Here is a 23,613-nt window from a genome sequence, read left to right as displayed (position 1 = left end):
CGGGCAGCGCAGGAACCTGGCTGCTCTGTGGGGGCCTCAGGCTGGGGCGGGCGGGGGCAGCTGCACGGCTCCCATGTGCAGCCTGTGCCCTTTCCCAACTGGCCAGACACAGCAGGGTTGGGGGACCCAAGAGCCCAGGTCTGTCGCAAGGGAGGGTGACGGGAAATCCCACCTAGCTCCGCCCCAGGTGCACAGAGTGCCATGCCCAGCGGGGAGGGGGACAGGAAAGCCCAGCCAGTGGGATCCCTCCCCAGGGCAGCACCAAGCAGTCGGTCACCTCGCCACCCCCATGTGCCAGCCTCAGAGGGCTGAATGCAGCCACAAGGCAGTGCAGGGGCCTGGTGCCCCTTACCACAGTGGGTGAGGGGGCTAGGGGCCTGCAGCAGCCCCAGCACTGGAAGGGCTCCCCAGTGACCCACACCCAGAGAGCCTGAGCCTCTGCTCTGACCTCATCCCCAGATGCTTCCTGCCCAGCCCCAGGTGGCTCCAGGCCCATGCAGTGGCCACCAAGCGCCTTGCCTGATTGGCACTGTCCATCTCCCCTAGGACAAGCGGGCACAGAGCAGCCCAGGGAGCGCTAATGCCGTGGGCCAATTCTAAAGGGGTGCAGCCCCCCAGGGAACCTGCACCAGCACTTGGGAAGCATCAGCACAAGAGGGTCGTAGTGCTTGGGGGGGGGGGGGGAAGGGGAAGTGCAGCAGAGCAGGGGTGGGTGCAGTGGCAGGTATGGTCGGGTGAGGGAGCACTGTGGGGAATAGGCAGGGTGTAAATGATGCTTTGTCAGCAGTGCCCTGGGGAGGGGGGCAGGTGCAGTGCCAGGCATACCCTGGGGAGGGGTGCACTGCAGGAAGCAGTGGGGTATGGCCGGAGAAGGGATGCACTGGGGGAGCAGGTAGAGGTGTGTATGGCACTTTGTTTGCAGTGCTCAGGGCAAGGGGCACTGCGGGAAGCAGCGGGGTGAGTGCAGAGCCACATATGGCTGGGGGAGGGAAACACTGCAGGAAGCAGCAGAGGGGCAGGTGCAGTGCCAGAGGTGCCCTGGGGAGCGGGGGCACTGCAGGAAGCAGCAGAGGGGCAGATGCAGGACAGGTGGACCCTAGGGAGAGGGGCCCTGCGGGAAGCAGCAGAGGGATAGATGCAGGCCAGGTGGACTCTAGGGAAGGGGCACTGCAGGAAGCAGCAGAGGGGTAGATGCAGGCCAGGTGGACCCTAGGGAGAGAGGCACTGCGGGAAGCAGCAGAGGGGCAGATGCAGTGCCAGGTGGAGCCTAGGGAGAAGGGCACTGCGGGAAGCAGCAGAGGGGTAGATGCAGGCCAGGTGGACCCTAGGGAGAGGGGCACTGCGGGAAGCAGCAGAGGGGTAGATGCAGGCCAGGTGGACCCTAGGGAGAAGGGCACTGCGGGAAGCACCAGAGGGGTAGATGCAGGCCAGGTGGACCCTAGGGAGAAGGGCACTGCGGGAAGCAGCAGAGGGGAAGATGCAGGCCAGGTGGACCCTAGGGAGAAGGGCACTGCGGGAAGCACCAGAGGGGTAGATGCAGGCCAGGTGGACCCTAGGGAGAAGGGCACTGCGGGAAGCAGCAGAGGGGTAGATGCAGGTCAGGTGGACCCTAGGGAAGGGGCACTGCGGGAAGCAGCAGAGGGGAAGATGCAGGTCAGGTGGACCCTAGGGAGAAGGGCACTGCGGGAAGCACCAGAGGGGTAGATGCAGGCCAGGTGGACCCTAGGGAAGGGGCACTGCGGGAAGCAGCAGAGGGGTAGGTGCAGGCCAGGTGGACCCTAGGGAAGGGGCACTGCAGGGAGCAGGCAGAGGGATGTGGCACTTTGTCAGTAATGCCCTCGCAGAGCAGACACAGAAGGCGTATGATTGCCAGTGAACGCCCACTGGCAGTGCCAGGCTACAAAGCTGGGTGAAGACTGGTTGGCTAGCTCTGCTCTGTGGGGAACACAGCACTGCCCCTTGCTCAGTGCCGTTGGCACGCCCTGCTGTCCTGCGCCTGGCACTGTGCTAGGAGACTCACTACATGAGGGCAGCTTGCCTCCCTCCTCCCCCCACTGCACCAGCTGGCTGCCTTGCTTTAGGCTCAGTGCTGCATGCATGCCCTGCCCTCCATCGGGCCCAGCTCCCCCCATGGCCCAGCCCGCCCCTTGCCACACAGACGCACCGCACCGTACACACAGTGTTACAAAACAATCATGCATTAGAAAGTGAAATTCTGCTGGGAAGGCCCCTCCCTGGCGGCTGCAGGGCTTGGCCCTGCCTCAGGCACAGCTGGGCCCTGGCAGCTCGGCAGCTCCATCGCATTGTCTACAGAGAACGTTTCGCCTTGGCAAGGTCTAGCCGAAAATGCCGCCGAAGGTGGAGGCGATGATGATGCCCAGGACCACGCAGCAGATTATGATCATTATCTTCTTCTGCTCAGCCGCCCCACAGCACCGACAGGAGAGAGAAGGGGAGAGGTTACAGTCCAAACCCTGGCACCCAGGATGAGCCCCTTAGCCGCCCAGCGCCCCCTGCAGGGCTGTGCCCACCTGGAACCCAGGCTCAGCCAGATACAGGATCCTCCAGCACCTCTGTCTCACCAGCTGGACTGAGCCTGTTCTGCAGCCCAGGGGCAGGGCTCAGACCCCCCTCCGCCCACGCAGCCACCAGGGCAGAACCACTGCGCGTTCTCTCCTGCCTGGAGAGCATGTCAGTGCCAGGCCAACCGGGATCCCTGGGCCAGGGGCTCCCTCCGTGCAAAGCCGGGCACACGGGGCGGCAGAGAGAGGCTCTGTTTGCCCCTACATTGCCCTGGGCAAATGCCTGCAGGGCAGCGCTGAGCTGGGCTCAGCCCATGTTCGCTTGGTAGCTCTCAGGAGGGCCTTGCTCACCCCACGGCCTCGAAGCCAGAGAGCTGGGGGGAGAGGGGGAATGCACCCTGTGGCCCCGAGGCTTGGCCAGGCCTAGCCGCAGCCAGCCCATTCTGTCACCGTGGGAGTTGTTCCCTGCTCACTAGGCTGCTGCGGACCTGGCCCCTGTCTGTGGCTGCTTGTGCCTGAGGGCTTGGGGCCAGGCATGGTCACAGAGAGCCCAGAGCCATGAGGCCTGGACCGAGCTGCCCCAAGAGCGATGGACACATTGTCCCAGGGGCTAGAAATGCCCCCACAGCACCTCACCAGGGCATCTCCGGGGTGTTCCTTGTGCTCATGCTTCAGGGCAGGAGGGGTCCTTGTGAGTCATCAAAGACCACCGGCCACACAGCACTAGGGAACCAGCCAAGTTCCCCCATCTCCGCGACCAGCTGCCACGTCCACCCCTCCACGCCTGGCCAGCTGCACCCTGTGAGCTGCCACGTCCCCTCCATCTCCCCGCCCAGCTGCCACGTCCGCCCCTCCACGCCTGGCCAAAGCGCCCTGTGAGCTGCCACATCTCCCCCATCTCCGCACCCAGCTGCCACGTCTGCCCCTCCACGCCTGGCCAGCTGCGCCCTGTGAGCTGCCATGTCTCCCCCATCTCCGCGTCCAGCTGCCTCATCCGCCCCTCCACACCTGGCCGGCTGCACCCTGTGAGCTACCACGTCTCCCCCATCTCTGTGCCCAGCTGCCACGTCCGCCCCTCCATACCTGGCCGGCTGCACCCTGTGCTGTGCTGTGGGTGGGAGCTGCCATGCCCGTCCACTCCCCAGCTGTGCTCTCTGCCTGGAGTTCTCCACATTGAGTCGCCAACCAGTGGGACAGGCTAGAGCCAGGTCTGCTCCGGCCCATTCTGAAGGGAAGGAAATTGTCCCTCCCCAGGAGCTGGCACGGCACACTCAGGCCTTCTCCAGAGTTGAGCCCCGGAGCCCAGTTTCTGGGCCCAGTCTAGTGTGCAGGCACGGCCCTAGCGCCTTCTCGCTCGGAGCCCTTCTCTGCTCTCAGCACTGCCTGTGATTTGGGTGACGACCTGCTGGGGTCTGCTCTCCAGCCCACACCATCTGCTCCCCCGCCTGCCTGCTCCCCAGCCCACGTGGCGGCTGGAGCACCCTGTGCTGGACAATGGGAAGCAGGGCCCTAGGGCTGATGGGTCGCTCCCCACAGCAGGAGCCCTGCTGTGTGCTATCCAGCAGTGGGTGGCACATCCCTAGCCCCTGGGGCAGAGCGGAGAGAGGCTTTCGCCGCACACGCTACTCACCCGCCTGGCTTTGCTCTGGTACTTAACAGCTTTTTTGGTGTCAGACACAGCCCGCTCCACGTAGTCCACAGAGTGCTCAACGTTGTACTCAATGCGGTCAATCATCTCGCCCTGCGCAGCACGGGAGACACACAGCCAGCCAAGCCAGAGACCACACAGAGGCAGAGACACACAGCGAGGACACATGAATTCCAGGCACCCATCCCCCACCTGCTCCTCTTACTTGCCTGCTCTCATGCTGCACTTTCTGCAGTGCACGCCAGGGTCCTTCCTGGCACTTTATACTCCAGTGTGAACCCAGGGGCTTCCCACTGCACCATGGTCACTGCTCCCCCTGCACAGGAAAGAGAGAGCGAGTGTGTGTGAGTCTCTCAACCTGCCTCCTGCTGAGCCCTGCCCTGCACTCGGGGGCCTGGAGCCGGGCTGGGGGATGAAAAACTTCAGTGCCCAGGCTGTTTGGGAGTCCCCAGACCCAGCTGTTGCATGGAGATGTCTGCACCTGCAGCTGCCGGCTTCCTTGGACCCCCAGCTCCTTGCCCCACTGGACACTCCAGCTCCCCCCAGTGGCCAGGCAGCTGCAGAACCCTACAGTGGCAAGTCCACAGGATGGGACGTCCAGGAGGTTTGTTACCCAAGTGATGTTCTCTGAGGCAGTCCCTTGGCAGACAAGTGGCCAAGCTGTGCCAGGTGCCAGTGCGAAGACTGATCAGTTCCTGGCTGCGCGGCTCAGCGGGACAGGCAGATACGCCTGCTTTGGTCTAAGCGACCCAGATGGGTGAGTTGGCAGGGTTGTTTTCCCCATCCGGGACTGACCCATCGGCGTAGGACTTTGGGATGTCAGGGTAAGCTACTAGAGAAACTTTTGGCATTTGTCACCAAGGACTCACAACTCTACCAAGAAAGCAGGCCCCAGCAGCCACAGCCACCAGCCTGCATAGAGCAGATATTGCACAGAGACAGTCACAAAAGCTACAGCCATGCATGCACAATCCCCCCCACCCCCCGCCACACTACTCTGCACACCTCCTATGGCCACAAGGAGCCAACCCCTCTGCTGGCGGTGCTCTGCACCATCAGCTGGGACCGTGCAAACCCACAGCCTGGGCACCATTCAATCATGAAATTAGACAAAGCTTTCTAACCATCAGAGGAGTGAAGTTCTGGAACAGCCTTCCAAGGAGAGCAGTGGGGACAAAAGACATATCTGGCTTCAAGACTAAGCTTGATAAGTTTATGGAGGGGATGCTATGATGGGATAGCCTAATTTTGGCTATTAATTGATCTTTGATTATCAGCAGGTAAGTATGCCCAGGTCTGTGATGGGATGTTAGATGGATTGGGATCTGAGTTACTACAGAGAATTCTTTCCTGGGTGCTGGCTGGTGAGTCTTGCCCACATGCTCAGGGTTTAACTGATCGCCATATTTAGGGTCAGGAAGGACAGATCGGCAGAGGCCCTGGAGGTTTTTCGTCTTCCTCTGCAGCATGGGGCAAGGGTCGCTTGCTGGAGGATTCTCTGCACCTTGAGGTCTTTAAACTGTGATTTGAGGACTTCAATAGCTCAGACATAAGCTTGATACAGGAGTGGGTGGGTGAGATTCTGTGGCCTGCATTGTGCAGGAGGTCAGACTAGATGATCATAATGGTCCCTTCTGACCTTAAAGTCTATGAGGCTATGAGGCTGCCAAGTTGCCAAGAGCAGAGCGAGGCCTGCCCTGACGGTGAGAGGTTCTGCCGGCTGCGAAGGCCAGGTCTGGGGGGTTGTGGGACGTGGCAGGAGAGAGACATGGCCGAGGTCCATTCCTGTCTTTAACAACAGGGAACCAGCCTGGGGCAGGCTGATCCCGGCCGGGAATCCTGTGCTCTCCGTCAGAGCGTCAGCAGTTACAGCAGGAGGTGCAGGATGGGGGACTGCAATGGGGGTCTAGGGGAAGGACGGGGAGTGTGCAGTGGTGTGGTACTGCAGTGTCCTGTGTTAGCCCAGGCTGCCTGGTCTCCTGTTCCTTGCCTCTGAACCAGCTGGTCCAGGATTCATTTGGGTCTATGGTGTTTTATATGGGAGAGGGAGCCCCGCCTACATCCGCAGAGCCCCATCACCCTGCCCATGGGCCTTGGCATATGGCTTGCAGTGCCAACCTCAGCGAATTGATAGGGAGGATGGCTCCTACCCTGCTTTTGGTGCAGGTCCTATTAGAAGTGACCCGTGCACGAGGGAGGAAGGAGCCAGAGACTCGCTCAGGATGGGGCACCTCTGCTGTCCCTGCTCTGCGTGGGGAGGGAGCAGGGCGTCCCAGCCAGCAGGCAGCCCACAGTGCTCCCTGCCCCCGGCCCCCCCACGGAGCCAAGACAGCCAGCGCCTGCCCAAGCTACTCCCTCAGGGCACGGAGGGGCCTTGCTATTGGCCAGCCTGCCCTGGAGCCAGGGCCCTGCCCGTGGAACCGGAGGATGACCTGGCCCCGACGCACCCCAAGGCAGGGCTAGCAGAAAAGTCTCTTGGCAGCCATTTAACGGCTCAGGCTGAAAGGACCAGGGAGAATGACGGCAGCAGGGTCGGCGCCTGTCCGCAGGGCGCGGGTTCAATACACTCCTGAGCCACTTCCACTGAACCTTTCACTCTCCAGATACCCCCCTCCCCAGCTGTTTAACCCCCCTCCTGACCCCCCAGCCCCTCACCCCCCCCCAAGCCCTGGAACCCCCTCCCTGCCCTCACACCCTCCTCATTCCACTCCTCTCCCACAAGCCACTGGTACAACCCCTCCCTGCTCCCCAGCTCCTTCACGCCCCAGCCCTGCGATACCCCCTTCCCTACCCCTGTACGCCCCCGCCCCATCCCTCACCTCCCCCAGCACTGGATACCCTCCTCCCTTTCCCGCCCCCCCGCTCCTCAACCTCCCCTCCCAGCACTGGATACCCCCTCCAGCCCCTCCACCCCCCCAGGCCTGATACCCCCCGTGTCCCTAGCCCATTTACGCCGGCCCCCACCCCCTGACCCCCCCAGCACTGGATACCCTCTCCCTTTCCCCCCACATCCCCTCACCCCGCCCCCAGCACTGGATACCGCTCCCCTTGCCCCTCACACCCTCCCTCATTCCCTCAACTCCCCACAGCACCTGGATACAACCCCTCCGCTGCTCCCCCACTCCTCACCCCTCCACAGCCGAATACCCCTTCCCCCCCTTTACGCCCTGCCATGCCCTCACCTCCCCCAGCATGTGATACCCTCCTCCCTTCTCCCCCCCCCACTCCTCACCACCCTCACCTAGACTGGAATACCCCCTCCACCCCTCAATTCCCCCCCAGCAACTGAATACCCCCCTCCTGCCCCCACCATGCCCCTAACCCCACACAGCATGGAATACTCCGCTGCCTGCCCCACGCTCCTTCACCCCCAGCAACTGATACCCTCCTCCTTCCCACCAGCCCCTCAACCCCCACCCCCAGACACTGGATACCTCCTCCTGCCCCCATGCCACACCAAATCCCCTCTTGCTCCCCCCAGCCCCTCACCACCCCACCACTTGATACCCGCCCCTCCTGCCTCCTTACGCCTGCCCCATCCCACCCCTCTCAACCCCGCCAGCACTTGATACCCCCTCCCTGTCCATGCCCGCCCCATCCCAACTCTTCAGCCCCCCCACCACACACTGGAACACCCCATTCCAATGGGCTAACAGCTACCCCTCTGCCTGAGGTCAGGTACCAAGGGGATGGGGGCATCCCACAATGGGACATGGGGCAGGACTGGTCCCAGTCAAGTGCCTGACATGTCCTATATCCCAAGAGCGGGGAAGACTCCCTGCTCCTCATCCCAGCACCGCCCCGTGCCCCAGCTGCCCTCCCGGTGACCCATGGGGTGATCAGAGAGCAAAGGCAGGCAGCATGGCTAGTGGTTCCAGCAGGACCAGGAGCCCTGCATTCCACTCATGACACCTTGGGCAAGTCACTCAGCTCCTCCTTGCCTCAGTTTCCCCAGATGGGAAGAGGGGCAGTAACAGTAGGCATTACCCCAGGGCAGTAACTGCGTATGGAGCATGCTGCAGGTGGCCTCAGCAATGGGCTTGTGTGGCAATGCAGCACCCTCCTGCGCTGGCACCACCATGCTGTGCGGACGACTGGTGTCACAGGGCCAGCAGGCCCCAGCATGTGGGAGATCCAGGACAGTCCCACAAGGGGGGGGGGCTGGAACCTCCCACTGAGACACCCCCAGCCTTGCTTTGGTGTAAACGCCTGGTGTCACTTGAAGTGCCTGGCTGTGGGCGGCAGTGGTGCTGGGGTTAGCGGCAGGCAGCTGGAGTCCTGGCTGCTCTCCTGGGCGTGTGAAACACTCCCAAGGCAGCGCCAGCTGCGCCAGGTCCCGCTGGGTAGAGGACATGGCTCAGGGCAGCTCTGCCCTCAGATCTGACACCCAATCAAAGCAGGGAGAGCTCAGTACCAGGTGAGGGGGTGGGTCAGCCTGGATCCTGCAAGGCCTGCCAATGCCCGTGGGGGGCGCAAGACTGTTGCTCTCCAGGCCCAGTCCTCTGCATGGAGCAATGTCCCCTCACATGCCATCCCAGGCTGGGCACAGCTAGAGTGACCAGATAGCAAGTGCGAAATATCAGGACGAGGGTGGGGGGTAATAGGAGCCTAAGTGAAAGAAAGCCCCAAATATTGGGACTTCCCCTATAAAATCGGGACATCTGGTGACCCTAGGCACAGCCCACACTCTGCAAGGGGCTCCCTGAGGGCCAGCAGGAGACAAACGGAACTACCTGCCCAGCCCCAAAACTTGCTCGCGTTGTCAGAGCCCTGAGCCAGCCAGGTGACGAGTGGAGAAGGGAATTGCTGCATCTCCAGAGGCAGAGGCAGGCTCCTGGCGCACTGGGGGACTGGCTTGAAGCCTGCACGGCCATGGGCTGCTAGTTCTGAGACGTTCCGCACAGCTAGGGAGGGCTGAGCAGGCTGCCAAGGGGCCAGTGTCCTGCAGCTTCATGGCTCTGGAGCCAGGCTCCTTCTCTGGGGGGGATTCTTTCTCCGGGAGCTGCCTGGCTGCAATGGCACCTGTCCCCCATGCTGAGGTACATGGCCCCACCACTCTGCAGCCCGGCTGCAAAGGCCCAGGAAGGTGGACTGGCCTCACTCTCCACCATCTCAAGGTACCCATGCGCTGCAGTCCCAGGGGAGCTGGAGTGAGTGGTGCCCAGCATTCCCGGGATCCTGCCCCTCCTCACTGCTGGTTCCTGGGCTGGGGAGGCATCGCACACACATGCAGGAAGCACAGGCCATGCAGACGAGAGCATGCAGATGTCTGGCCCACCCCAGGGTATGCACGTTACCTGCTGGTTGAGACACGCTCATCCAAGGGGTTGGCGGCAGCATGTCAGGCAAGAAGAGGGGTCAGGAAGGGGCCTACGAGAGCAGGCCAGGTTCACAGGCTCTGCCAGGAAGCCCAGGCCCAGTGCTACATGCTCACTGCCCGAGGAAGCTGGCTGGGCTTGTTTGCCTGCTGCTGCAGAGAGCGCAGTGTGAGCCCCTGAAGGAGGACATGCTCTGGGGCCTATCCCCACGGGCACCTCCATCTGGGTTCCCAGGGCCCAGCCTGGGGTCCAGAGCCACGGGGTCGGAAACCCATTTACAGAAGGTTCCTGCAGAGGGACTCCAGGAGCAGACAGGCCTCTCTGCGAGGTCACCACCTCCCTGCCCACGTACAGCACCTCGTGCCCCAAGGTCCTTCCATTCCCCTGTTCTACATCCTCTCCCCTCAGGGCCCTGGCTCGCCGCCCCCAGTGCCCTGTCTGCCACAGGGCCCTGCTGGGACCTGCTAGCACACGGCAAGCTCTGAAACCATGGTGGAACGCAGGGGGAGCGGGTGCCAACATCATCTCCCCTGCCACGAGAAAATGACCACATGGCCACCTGGAAGAGAAGGGACCAATTTCAGCCGTGGGGCAGCAGCTGAGACTCTGCAGAAGTCAGTGGCAGGTGCCTGCTTGCAGCAAGGCTGGACATCAGGCACATATTCCCTGCCAGGGTGCATAGGTCAGATCAAAGCCCTCCACCCCCACCCCATGCCCAGCATCTCCTCAGCAGTGGGCAGGGCACTAGAGGAGAAGAGAGTCATGCACATGGCCCAAGTGCCCTCCCGTGGAGCAGACAGGATCTGTCTGTGCTGCTGCACCTGGCAGGGGTCCTAAGGCCCAGCAGAAGCTGCAGCACCAAGCAGCGTGGAGTGGGCGTGGCCCCTGCCCCCACCGACCTGGCTCTCCACCAACATGGCCATGTCCATGAACATGTCATGCAGCTCCCGGATGCTGTTCTCCAGCTTGATGATCTCGCTGTGCCGTGTCTCGATCTCATTCAGTGCCTGCTTGGTGATGTTGGAATCCATGATGATCTGCCAGGAGAAGGAGAGACAGACCATTCCTGGGGGGGTGGCTCAGCCAGCAGGGAGTGCCCTCCTGGGCACAGGCACCATGCGCCATTCCCAGGGCACTAGCCCGGGCAGGTTCCTTAGCCATGTTTTCTATAGGCCTGTGCAGAAACACTAGGGTCAGGTACCTAGCCACATGCAGGTGTTACTGCAGTGACTATGCCCACAGGCTGCCCAGACATCACACGTAGCCTAGGGCACATGGGCAGACAGGGCTGACAGGGCTGGAGTTGGCTCGCACAATCAGGTGTTGTTCTGGGGCCGGGACCATGTGTGATGCCAGGACTTGGTGACGCTGTCCCACAGCACAAAGCTGGATGCGCTCCCCCGAAGGCTCTCGAGCTGCTCCCATGAGAGACGCTGACCCCCTCTGCACTGAGCTGGGCTTCTGCCTCCTTTCCCTGGGGGGAGCTGAAGGCTTGGAGCCTCCTCTCAGTGGTGCTAGTGGATGGGATGTGAGGCGTGGAACCCTGCCAGCCTGTCTGTGTGAACGCACCTGTCTGAGACTAACCAGCAGAGAGCTGGGGCCAGCAGGCCTCCCCTGGGCTGGGCAGATCCACTTGTATCCCTGCCTGCCTCGCGGGCTGGGTGAGAGGTCTGGGCGTTTCTGCATGCCACACAGAGCAGAGGGCACCTAGGGAAATGCCCTGCTGAAGGCCAGGGACCTGCCCACTCTAGGGGTGCAGCTCAGCTGGGAAATGGGGGTGTTCTTCCATGCAGCTGCCATGGCTCTGGTTAGCCAGGGGTCTGCCTGGCTCTGGGATCCAGCGCTGGAGCCTTTCCCGTCCAGGCCAAAGAGAGCCCAGACTAGCAATGGCTGGAAGTGGTCCCCTTCTAACGCTGCTCAGTGCTTGTGTGAAATGATGGGGGGGTCTCAGGGCAATAGTTCGTGCCCCTCTACAGCCCTGGCTCCAGCCCGGCTTGGAACGGAGGCCCAGGAGAGTGCTGATCTCTCCAGGGCAGGACTGAGGGAGGGAAGAGTATTGCCACTGCCCATGCTTCAATCTCATCTGTGGCTAATGGAGGCCAATCCAGTCCCCTTATAGTGCAGACACACTCGGCACAGCCCCATGGTTCATGCCTATGCCAGGGCAGGGTGTTGTCCCTGATTCCAGCTCTCTGGAGCAGGGTGAACCTAACCTTGGGTGGCACTGCATGTGCAAGGGGCTCTGCTCCCAGGGTGCTCTGTCCCGCCTCTCACTGCCATCGTATTCCTGGACGGGGTCTGGGCTGCTGGCTCACCCTAGGCAGCACTGGCAGGTAAGCTGGATTTCGCAGGCTCAGCCTGGGATTAGCCTTCAAAAGGGTGGCTGGACCATAGAAACAGTGACAGTTTAAGGTCTAGGGTCTCATGAAGCCCCTGCCTGATCCAGCCGGGGAGCATCCAGTGGTGAATTGCCTGTCTCTAGTCTGAGCAGGGGGTGAGATGGCTAACCCTGAAAGCATGTCCTTCTGACCCAACACTTGCCTTTTCCCTCACTGCGCTTGTGGCCTGGCAAGAGGCTGGTTCAATTTCCTACCCCCTGAATCCCGGCTTCCAGACCATGCAGAGCAAGGAGCTGCAGCTCCAGCAGCTCTGGGGATGCTGGCTACTCGAGGGACTGAAGTGGGGCAGCAGTAACAATGACGGGACCGTAAGTTGCTATCGAGTGACCCAGCAGGACTGGAGAGACTGTGGAGGGAGCAGCTTCCCAGTGCTGATCCTATGCCAGCGACCAGAACAGTCAGTGCTGGCATCAGTCGCTTGCATGTGGAGAGCGTAAATCCAGGGCTCTCGCCAGTGATACTCGCATCCCAGGGCTCCATGTGGGAGCTGCAGAGAAAATCCACAACAGTATCTTAAACCTTAACTTCTTGGTAGGCATCAAGTGACTCCCAGGGGACTGGCAACAGAGGCTCATTGGCACAGATCAAGGGGCGACTCATGCTATTTACTGGAAGCGTTGGTCAGTCATTGCTTCTGGGATCCCAGCTGCTTGCAGGTCGGCTTTGCTAGCTGCCTTTGCCCAGGCCCTGTGGTGCCAGAGAAATACCCAGCAGCAGGGAGGGACAAAGGAAAAATCAGACTTCCTCCTCATCTCACCTCCGCTGCACCCAGAGGGGCTGGTTTGTGAAGGGCGCACAAGCCAGGCGGCGCTGGAGCGTATGCCTAAGGAAAGCTTGGCCAGCTGGGGCGGAACTGGCCTGCCGTAACAAGCAGAGCAGCATGTAGGGCCTGCGTGGACGCGTCCATGAGTTCAAGCCTGGGGAGATGCTGCTGCAATGAGGCTTGGAGGGGTGTCTGAGCATGGAGGGGCAGATGGGAGGTATGACGTGCTCTGCACACCTGCTGCAAGCAGGTTAATACTTGGCGGCCATTTTGTCACTGCTAGAAGCCTGGGCTAACACAGTGCTGTCTCCCTGGTTGTAATGCTGGTTCTACAGGGCAGAGAGGACCTGCCAGCCATGCCTGAGCAACCCAGTGCCCCTTCCTCCCAGTCTGGAGTAGGTGCATTGCCCTACACGCTGCTGGGGCCACTGTGTGGGCGTTCTCTGGCGCCTGGTCCCTGCTGCAGTACTATGGAAGAGATGCCCGGACTTTCCCAGCATGCTCTGATAACACCCAGAGAGTCAGGCAGTGCGCTTGGTGCAGACTCAGCAGCTCCCCTGCAACATGCTCATGCTGTGAAGAAAGCTGCTGTGGACACAATCCGCCCAGCAACCTGGGTCAGTGAATGGGTCCAGACGGCTGCACAGCATAGGCAGGGCCTGCAGCACACACTCAAGTCAGGCTGGGACTGGGTGTCACTGCACACAGCTGCTGTTGTCAGAACCATCCTCTTAGCGAAGCTGAGCGCTGAGGTTTACACATGGTCTTGAGAGGGAGAAATCACCGTGCACTTACCCCGGAGGAGAAGATGGCCGGATTCCCGCTCTCCAGCATGTCTTCCAGCTCCTCACTGGTTGTGGTCCTGCCAGCTGCAATGCACACAAAGATGGGAAGAATCAGGGTGAGGGCAGAAAGTAGCGAGGGATCTCCCAGAAGCCCCTGTCCAGCTCCACATAGCTGTGGGGTATAGATACAAACACTACAGGCCAGATCTGCCTTGCTTGGCAGAGCAGACAGGACGTGCTCCAGCCAGCAAAGCACAGAGCCTGCTGGAAGGCAAAGCAAGCCAAGGCCTCCAATGAGCTCTTGGGAACAGTTCCCCGACCACTGGCTGGCCAGGCGGCCAAGACCCCTTACCTATGATGGAGCAGGAGCTCCGCCTATTGCATGAGTCACCCCCTTGGCCAGTGGCTAACGCTCTCCCAGTGGCCGTGGGAGCTGGGATCTGCCACACCGTGCTAGCCCGCTGGTGTTCACGCTCGTGTGGATATAGCAGAGCACAGCAGCTCCCCTCCCCCTGGGCAACATCAGCCAGAGGAAGGGGAAGTCCTGACCCAGCCATGCCCACTGGCACGGTCCAGAGGCTGAGCCTAGCCAGGGTTTGCAGGATGCTGTGTGTCTCTATGATGCACCAATCACCATGATATTATGGCACAGGCGGGGGCCAGTCACACATCCAGATAAAAAGAGCAAATCCACCGCCTCCCCTCAGCTTAAAGATCATCTCCGAAGCAGAGTGGCTCCAAGCTTCTGGTCCTCACTGGGGTCTCCTGCCCCCATGGTCACCCCACTGTAACTACCCCCCCTTCTGGCTCCTGGGAGGGCTCTGGTGACACTGCCCAAAGGGGGATTACGCTCATGGACTGTCAGGGCCAGCTCCTGGCCTGGCAAGTATCCTGAGCAGTGGGTTCATAGGCCCAGGGCTGCTGCTTTGAGCTACACCATGGGGAGACCACCCGATTCTCAGTGTCAGAGGAAAGCGGGATCCTCCTGGCTGCTGCGGGGCGGGGCTGTTGCTGTCCTCTGCCCTGGCAATCAACTGGGGCCACTGGCAGCTGACACAGGCTCACAGGCTTCTCTGGTTTGCAGAGAACTGGGGGCCAGGACACAGGGTAAGCAGCACACGTTCCCCACAGCTTGCTCAATGCACCCCACAGCTCGGGGGAAATACCTGCATGGCCCTCACCTTTTCAAGGAACACAAGGGCCAGGCACACATGCTCAGTCTCTTTCTGTCCAGCACATTGGACCACGCATGGAATGGTTTCCTTGCAGTGCCTTTGTCCCTTTTCCACCTCCTCTCTTCCCACCCTTCCCTTTCTCACCCTGTGCCTCCTCCATCGCCCCTTGTCCTTTCCCAACATCTCCCAACTCTCCTCCTGGTCCCCCTCACTGGTTCCCCTGCTCACTTTCTCCCTGCACACAGGCCTAGCAGCTGGAGCGCTCACCCTGCTAGCCAAAGCCCAGGAGCAGAGGCTGGGATGGGGTGTCCAAATGGGCAAGGGTGGGGCAGGGCTGGGATGTCACAATTCCTCGCCCTGCTCAGGAGTCTGACACACATGAAGCCCTCTGACTGCCGGAAGGGAGATGGACCAGACTCTCCCTCCCTCTCCTTCCCCTTGTGCTTGTCTGGCCAGACAGGGCCCTTCCCACACCTAGGAGTGGTGGCTGCAGTGACAGGCCTTTCCATCAGCCTCTAGGCTGGACCACTGCTCCTTGCTACACAAAGCCTGCCACTGGCGCTCAGCTCATACACAATGTGGGTTGGGTGGGCATATTGGACTGAGCGTGCCACAAACTCCACTGGCTTCCCATTCATGTCAGGACTAAATCTGAAGTCCTGGCCCCCATCCCTGAGCTCTTAGCAGACAGGGAGCTGGTGACGTCACAGACCTCCTCCACCTCAGGGACCCGCAGAGACAGCTCGCCCCACAGGGAGGATGCCCCTGGAGAGAGTTGCTGAGGATAGAGGATTCTCAGCAACAGCGTAGCACCACCCTGCTCAGAGCCCAAGCCAAGGGGCACTCAGGCAGGCATGGGACAAGCAGGTTTCCACACTGTGCAGTAACCTTCCGTAACGTATCAGCATATCACCCTGCAACAAACTGCTCCATCAGCGTTTTATCAGCATCTTGGGCTTAGTTTCCCTAGTGCCAGTTCCCACTTCCCCCCAGACATTCCTTCCTTCCTGGGGCTCAGCAGTGCCTGCTGCCACAGAGGTGATCACTGGTAGCAATTCACTTCTGCATACTCAGGCACTCGGCAGGGGCCGGTTCTCATGTCCTGGGGCAGTCTCAGAATCCTTGCGCTTTGCGAGCAGCCCGGCAGTGTAACACAGGGGTCGGCAACCTACAGCACACGTGCCAAAGGTGGCACGCGAGCTGATTTTTCATGGCGCCGCTGCCGCTCTGGGGTTCTCGCTGCTGGCCCTTTGCCAGCCAGAGTCCCACTCAGCACCAGCTGCTGGCCTGGGGGAAGGAACCCCAGGCTGGCAGCGGGATGAGACCCCAGCTGGCAGGAGACAGTGGTGGAAACCCCAGAGCGGCGGTGGGCTGAGCTGTTCAGCCCACCCCGGCTCTGGGGTTCCCGCTGCTGGCTCCTGCCAGCCGAGGTCCTGCCGCCGGTCCCACTCAGCCCAGCTGCTAGCCTGGGGGATGGAATCCCAGGCTGGCAGTGGGCTGAGACCCCAGCTGGCAGGAGCCGGTGGTGGAAACCCCAGAGTGGTGGCAGTCAGCCCCCGGCTGCTCTGGGGTTCTGGCTGCTGACCCCTTTGCCAGTCGGGGTCCCCTCAGCCCCACTCACCTTGCTTCCAGTTGGAGGTCCAGCGCAGGCCTCCTGCCAGATGGGTCCAGGCTTCCGGCCCTGCTCAGCCCTACTGGCTGCCAGCTCCACTCACCTCAGCTGCAGATCAGGGGTTCCAGCCACTGACCTTCTGACAGCTGGTTATCAACTTATAACTCAGAAGCCTGTTTGCAGCTTAAAGTATCTAAATAGGTGCCACCAGACATTGCAAAACTCAGCAAGGAAAAGCAAGGGCAAGGATCACACTAAACTAATAAGATCTGAATTTTAATTTAATTTTAAATAAAACTTCTGAAACATTTTGAAAACCTTGTTTACTTTACATATAACAGTAGTTTGGTTATATAGTATAGACTTATAGAGAGACCTTCTAAAAACCGTTCAAACATATTACCGGCACTCGAAACCTTAAATTAGTGTCCACATGAAGACTCGGCACACACTGCTGACAGGCTGCCGACCCTGGTGTAACATTTCTCTCGGGCACCCTGGCCTAGGAATGTGTGGCTGGCACTCTGGGCACATTGTCATTAGGTGTTAGGAATGTACCTGCCTGTGGGTTTCAGCTTCACTCCGTGTATTGCCGTCTCCTGCCTCCTTGCAGAGATCAGAGCCTGGGATGGCTGGGCAGTGTCATGGAGCCACCTAGTACCAGCACTTTGGCTGGACCCGGGGCCGGGGGCAGGCGGGGGCTGAGGCAAGGCCTGCATTCCCAGCAGCAGGGCTGACAAATCTTCTCTCCCAACACGGGAAACTTCCTCAGCAGCTCTGAAAGAGTTTTGCTTAGTTCAGGCCTTGCTGCCAGACCCTCATCTAGAGTAAATCCACCAGCCTCTGCTGAAGGCAATGGAGCTTGGTTGATTTACCTCAGCTGAGGATTTGGCTCCTGGAACAAACTGAAAATCTGCCATCGTCAGCTGTTTTTATGCTCCGGCCCTGCCTGGTATTTTAGAGCACTCCAAGCTGGGAGGCGCTGACTGCTGGGCCGTGTTAGTTCTCGGGACTGGTTTTGCAGCACAAGAAAGGACAACAGGAATCTCAGTATCTAAAACACAGTCACCAGCACAATCTTCTCCTTGGAGCTGGCCCACCTGGCAGGGCCGGCTCCAGGCACCAGCTAAAGAAGCAGGTGCTGGGACGGCCAATTCCAAGGGGCGGCATGTTCGGGTCTGCGGCTGCAATTCGGTGGCGGGTCCGTCAGTCCGTCTTGGAGCAAAGGACCTGCCACTGAATTGCCGCTGAAGAGTGGAGTGGCGTGATCATGCTGCCGCGGCTTAATTTTTTTTTTTTGCCACTTGGGGCAGCAGAAAACCTAGAGCCGGCCCTGCCACCTGGGCAGAGCCGCTGTGTCCACTGGGTCTAGCAGAAGCAGGCAGCTCTCAGAGGCCCCACTGTGTTAGGATGTGTACAAACAAAACCAGCTCCTGGCGCAAAGAGCTGACAACATGAACCTGATACTTTCTCTGCTACTATTTTCAGTATTATTGTGGCTCTTTTATCCACAAAGTACTCAGATCCACACTCAGTGAAATGCAGCTGCTTCTGAGGTGGCAGGCAGCAGCCAGCTCAGACACAGAACGTGGCACACTGAGGTGCTCTCCTATTTTGTTAGTAGACCTAGGACTGGTGGGGGGAGGGTGCAGAGTCATCTGTAGCCTGGCACAGATGAATTTCCCACACGCAGGAGGTGGACAGAGTGGGATCGACTGTGACAGCAGCACAGGAAGGCTGTGAAATCTGCCCCGCTCAATCAGTGGGGCATGTCAGGGCCGAGACCACAGGAGTCTAAGCAGAGGTCAGAGGACACATCTGCTTTACCGTTAGCAAAACCTTGCTGATCAGGGTGCGGGGAAAGGCAGAAAGGTTCCTCTGCCACGCTTGATACCGCCCAGGGCCGCCTGCCACAGTGCAGAGCAGGGAGAACTGGGGCAGGTCCCACCTCAAAGGGCCACATTAAGGTCTGAGAAACATGTAAAGGGCAGTTTAGGCCCTGAGTAGCTCATCACATGCTGCATCCCGGCAATGTGTGGGCAGCTGGGCACATTCTCTCCAAGCGGGGCCCTGCCAGCTCTGGGTGATGCCCAGGCTACCTGGCAGTGGTCTGGGCCTTCACGGGTGCAGGCAGGGCTGAGCCACGAGCACTGCTGTGAATGTTAGTGGGAGTCTCATGGCAAAATCCCTGCCCATACGGGAAAGCTCTGTCTCCGAATGCCCCCCCTCAGGTCCCTGGTAGCCAGTGCTCGAACAGCACTGGGACAGCACTATTCTGCTGCTGCCCAGCTGGGCTCAGTGGGGAGGTGCATGCCCCCTACTGGCCTTTCCCAGCTGAGACGACTCTGAGGAGTTCCCCACACTGGGCCTGATGCCCCAAAGGGCACACTGACCCCGCATAGCTCTAGGCTCTGATGGGAAGGGAAGGGAAGGGAAGGGAAGGTCAACTGTAACTGGCAGTGCATGCAGCTGGCTGGTGCCCTGGGAGCTGAACAAGCTGGTCAAGGCCACAGCGCAGCTCTCTCCAGCCGGTGTGCTGCACCCTGCCAAGAGATGCCCCTGTACAGCACACTGGGTTCTTCTAGCAGCTGATGGGCGGCACGTTGTACCTCAAGCCAGGTGGGGCACCTGCGCGCGGTGTGGGGGCTGTGTCAGCAGCTGGAACCAGCAGCAGGAGTTTGATGGGTGCCTGTCTGTGACATCAGGAGTGGGCTTAGGGTAAAGGCAGAGGAGCTCCCCCACACTCACACTGATGCCCCAGAGCCTTGCGGGATGGCTCTCCCTATGGGGCAGGATGGCCTGTGTGTCATGTGATCAGAGGAGGGTGTGAAGACCTGAGACTCCCCCTCTTCCAGCAGGATAAGTGGGAACCTGACCCACGGAAAAAGGGGCTGGTCCCAAACCAACCTGCCCTCCAGCTGGAAAGGGACCCTGGTCCCAACTGATCCTCAGGGGTCCTGGTCCTGAACCATCCACTAATCCCATCCCTCCTCAGGACAGCAGCCCCCCATCCCACTATGATTCCCCTGCCCCAGCTGGTCAGAGGAGCCTTGTCCTCAAAGGACCCCTCTGCTAGGGTTGCCAATTTCTAATAACACAAAACCAAACACCCCTGCCCTGCCCTTTCTCCAAGGCCTCACTCCTGCTTGCTCCATTCCCTCTCCCTCCATCGCTCTCTCTCCCCCACCCTCACGCACTTTCACCAGGATGGGGCAGAGGGTTGAGGTGCAGGAGGGGGTTCAGGGTTACTGTGGCTTCCAGGAAGGGGCCGCCAGGTCCTTGCAGCCCCATGGCACATTTGCGGCCAGGAAGGCTCCGCATGCTGCCCTTGTGCCCACAGGCGCCGTCCCTGCAGCTCCCATTGGTTTCTGGCCAACCCGAGCTGCGGAACTGGCACTGGGGCAGGGGCAGTGTGTGGAGCTTCCCTGGCTGCCCTAGTGTGTAGGGCAGGGGTGGCCAACGTGTGGCTCTGGAGCCACATGCGGCTCTTCAGAAGTTAATATGTGGCTCCTTGTATAGGCACCGACTCTGGGGCTGGAGCTACAGGCTCCAACTTTTCAATGTGCCGGGGGGTGCTCACTGCTCAGCCTCTGGCTCTGCCACAGGCCCTGCCCCCACTCCACCCCTTCCCACCCCCTCCCCTGAGTCTGCAGTGCCCTCACTCCTCCCACCCCACCCCAAGCCTCTCACATGCCACGAAACAGCTGATCAGGAGGTGTGGGGAGGGAGGGGGAGGCTCTGATCAGCAGGAGGCGCTGGGAGGCAGGATGGGGAGCTCATGAGGTGGGGTGCTGCTGACGTATTACTGTGGCTCTTTGGCAATGTACATTGGTAAATTCTGGCTCCTGCTCAGGCTCAGGTTGGCCACCCCTGGTCTGGGGCTGCAAGGAACTGGCGGCCGCTTCCAGGAGCCGTGCGGAGCTAGGGCGCCCACTGCATCACCAATTGGACTATTAACATCTGGACGTTAAAAGAGCTTGAAAACCTGGCAACCCTACCCTCCACCACCCTCACGCTGGCAGGAGAGTGAGCTCAGCTCCTTCGGCCCTTCCCATGCCCACTTTCAGCAGCTAGTCTGTCCTCCTGAGGGAACACAGGCCAGGCCACCAGAAGCACGATGCCTGGCCCACACCTTGCAGCTTCAGTGAGGCCCTGAGTCTCCCGCCCTGTGGGGAGGAAGGGAGGTGCAGTCACAAACATGGGGGAGGTGGAAAGCAGCAGCATGGGCTGGCTTTCAGCTGACTCCTCTCTCCTGTCTGGCTCACTCAAGGTGGCAAGCCAAGCTCCAGCACAGCTGCCTGCAGCCCTACAGAAGGGACACACATCAATCACACTCTTATACTGCTAGATGTCATCCCAGCAGGATGGTCTCCCAGAGCCCCGGGGGTAATGCTGCTGGAAAAGGGCCTAGCACATGCCGGAAAAGTGTCATTTATAGTTAGCTGAGCATCAATCCCACAGCCATTGCCTTGCTAGTCAAGTGCCTATGCCAGCTGGGGTCGGACAGACCCAATTCACACTCTGCCCTAGGGGACTGGGCCGCCGCACCGCTGCACCATACGTGCTTCAGAGGCCCACCTTTGGCTAATCAGTTTCCTTCTGACCTGTTGGAGGAATCTCCCCGGCTCTGAGGAAGGAGGGAGGCAGCAACAGCAGCTTGGCACATAATCAAGGGAGGGCTGCAGTTTCCTGCTGCCATCTGAGCCAAGGGTTTGTGTGCTGATGTCCTTGTTTGGCCGGGCATTGGCAAAGGGCACCCTCTGTGCTCCCGATGGAGATACTGTCCAATATGGCTCCCTGGCGCGTAAGCCAGGAGGATGGGGAGATCTAGTCTGCAATTAGCTCTGCTCTGCTCTACCCAGCTACCCTGCCCCTCCCCGTGAAGGAGCCAGGCTGGACATTGCTCCATCTCCTCAGCTACTGCCCTTGCTATCGGGAGCTCCTGTGCTGAGCGTGCTCGGAAGTGCTGTGCACGTCTAGGCCAAAACATTCTGCCCACTCAGCTGCACTGTGCTGTGAAATTAACAGATACGCTCCCGCGCCCCACGTGCATCCCTCTGGCTCAGTGTGTACCCTGGCCCCAGGGTTACTTTGGGGGTAAGTGGTTTGTTTAATTGTGTCCTCCCTGTCCTGCAGGGCAGCCAACATCAGATCCCTTTCATGCAGCTGCAGGAGGGAGATGCAGTAATGGCTCTGCAAGTTACTCATAGACACGCCACATCTAATTACACTGGATTCTTCCAGGCCAATGGCTGGACAGGCTCTGCGAAGAGGCTCATGTACAAGCCAGGGTTGCTAGGGCTGGTAAGTGACTCCTGGGAGTCTCCGGATTAATGGACAGGTTCAGGGAAGGTCAGCAGAGAGGGCCCAGGTATCGGGCTATGTTAACAATGGGGAAAAGAGCACCCAGGGGAGACTCAAGAAGTGACAGCTAAGGATGTGAGAGAACGGAGCTGAACTAACACAGAGCGCTCAGATGAGGTTTGTTTAATGAACAAGAAGCGACAGGAAAGGCCAGTGGCTGCCTGTGGCCATGTCTACACTACAGAGACAGTAGCCATAGCTGTGCCAGCATAACAGTGTAGTGTAGACGCAGCCTACGGCGACCAGGGGGTTTCTGTCCTGTAGGAACGCCAGCGGGGTTGGGGCGGCACAGGGCAGATTTTGCACATCCCTGAGTGCTGTAGTATCATCCTAATTTTCCATAAGTGTTCATCTTCTGTTGAACTTGGCCAGAGTCAGGCTACACAGATGGGATGGGGACACAGAGGAAGAAACTGACCAAAAGGAGCCCACAAGTGCTGGGTTTATGAGGTCGCCTTATTAATGGGGCTTAGGGATCTGACTGTCAAACCCTCTGGACATCAAGAGCTGTACAACACCCACCCAAGCCAACGGCCACCTCCCAGGCTTGTTCTATACTTCCAAGTTAGGCCTAAGAACTAGGTTGGTTGGATGTGGAAAATCCACACCTGAGTGCAACAGCTATGCTGACTTACCCCCCCACTGCAGACACAGCTATGCCAACAGACGAATTCTTTGACACCATAGTTCCTCGTTGGGGGTGGGGGTTTCCTACACCAATGAAAACCCCCTTCCTCTCAGGGTAGGCTGTGCCTGCATTACAGGGTCATACCAGCACAGCGCTCCGTCGTGTGGACATACACTCTGTGAGCACTGCTGCAGGTCCTTCGAGCATTCCACAGAGGATGGAACTGGAAAGTGGCTGAAGGCCAGCAAAGGATGGGGACAGTGTACCCCATAGGAAAGAGGGTGGTGTCTAGCGGATGCTGCTGCAGTGGATGTTCCAGTCTCAGTTATTTAGCACCTTTATTAATCATCTGGGAAAAGCCAGATAACATGTTCTCTGCATTTGCAAGCTGCACTGAATCAGGAGGTGCTGCAAACACCAGTCAAAGTGGCGAGCTATTTCAATGTACTTTGCACTGAAAGGTATTTCATCAGGGATCCATTTCCTAAACAACTAAGAAACATTAGCTGAAGTTCACAGCGCCCCCTGCGAGTGACTGTAGTATCATCCTAATTTTCCTGATGGGTAAGCCAAGGCACAGAGGGGTTCAACAGTTTTCCCCAGGTCACCCAGCCTGTCAGTGCCTGACCTTGGGACTGATTCACAGTGCTGGTCACCAGTGCCCTGTTCTAGCACCGGGGCAGCTTTCACACTGCACTGCTGAAAGTCAAGGTGTGTTGTATTATACACAACACTCTTACAGCCCATACCTCTGCTTCCTACCAGTGCTAGGCAGCTTCTAAAATAGCCATGAGTTTGCTCCCAGGTGGGACCCTACAGAGATTTTTACCACGGATCTGCTCACTTTTGTGTGCTGGCGCTGGAGGTAGGGAGGAGCTTTCCTTGCTGGGCAGGCCACACCTGGACACTGACCATGTAATGGCTGCTCACACACAAGCAAAAGCCCATGTTCCACTCGGGTTTTTTTCACTGGCAATTTGAACTAGAACAATGGGGTTGCATAGCAGGCCAGAGCAATTATCCATGCAGAGAAGTATCCCAAGTCCAGCATTGGCCTGCACATCATGCTTAGGTAGGGGCCGGTTTTGTTCAATATCTTCATTAATGATCTGGAGGATGGCGTGGACTGCACCCTCAGCAAGTTTGCAGATGACACTAAACTGGGAGGAGTGGTAGATACGCTGGAGGGTAGGGATAGGATACAGACAAATTAAAGGATTGGGCCAAAAGAAACCTGATGAGGTTCTACAAGGACAAGTGCAGAGTCCTGCACTTAGGACAGAAGGATCCCATTCACTGTTACAGACTAGGGACAGAGTGGCTAGGCAGCAGTTCTGCAGAAAAGGACCTAGGGGTTACAGTGGATGAGAAGCTGGATATGAATCGATAGTGTGCCCTT

At 59.4% G+C, this 23,613-nt stretch overlaps 1 protein-coding gene across 2 annotated transcripts in view; it reads right to left on the bottom strand.

Annotated features, from left to right (window-relative positions):
• Positions 1-949: 949 nt before the first annotated feature.
• STX1A (syntaxin 1A) overlaps positions 950-23,613 on the bottom strand; it is a 235,419-nt gene continuing 212,755 nt past the window's right edge. Inside the window, exons 6-10 of one of the 2 annotated variants that reach the window (XM_032769883.2) lie at positions 13,446-13,519; positions 10,388-10,525; positions 4,153-4,263; positions 1,226-2,414; positions 950-1,054 (exon numbers count right to left, since the gene is read on the bottom strand). In XM_032769883.2, the coding sequence (XP_032625774.2) occupies positions 2,337-2,414; positions 4,153-4,263; positions 10,388-10,525; positions 13,446-13,519 (401 nt within the window). In that variant the 3' untranslated portion in view covers positions 950-1,054; positions 1,226-2,336. Of the gene's footprint in view, positions 1,055-1,225; positions 2,415-4,152; positions 4,264-4,337; positions 4,487-10,387; positions 10,526-13,445; positions 13,520-23,613 lie in introns of those variants that run through there. The other variant, XM_032769884.2, reaches the window with a different exon arrangement.

Source organism: Chelonoidis abingdonii, chromosome 20 (genome assembly GCF_003597395.2).
Source record: "Chelonoidis abingdonii isolate Lonesome George chromosome 20, CheloAbing_2.0, whole genome shotgun sequence".
Taxonomy (NCBI): domain Eukaryota; kingdom Metazoa; phylum Chordata; order Testudines; family Testudinidae; genus Chelonoidis; species Chelonoidis abingdonii.
This window is presented reverse-complemented; position numbering and strand designations above follow the sequence as displayed.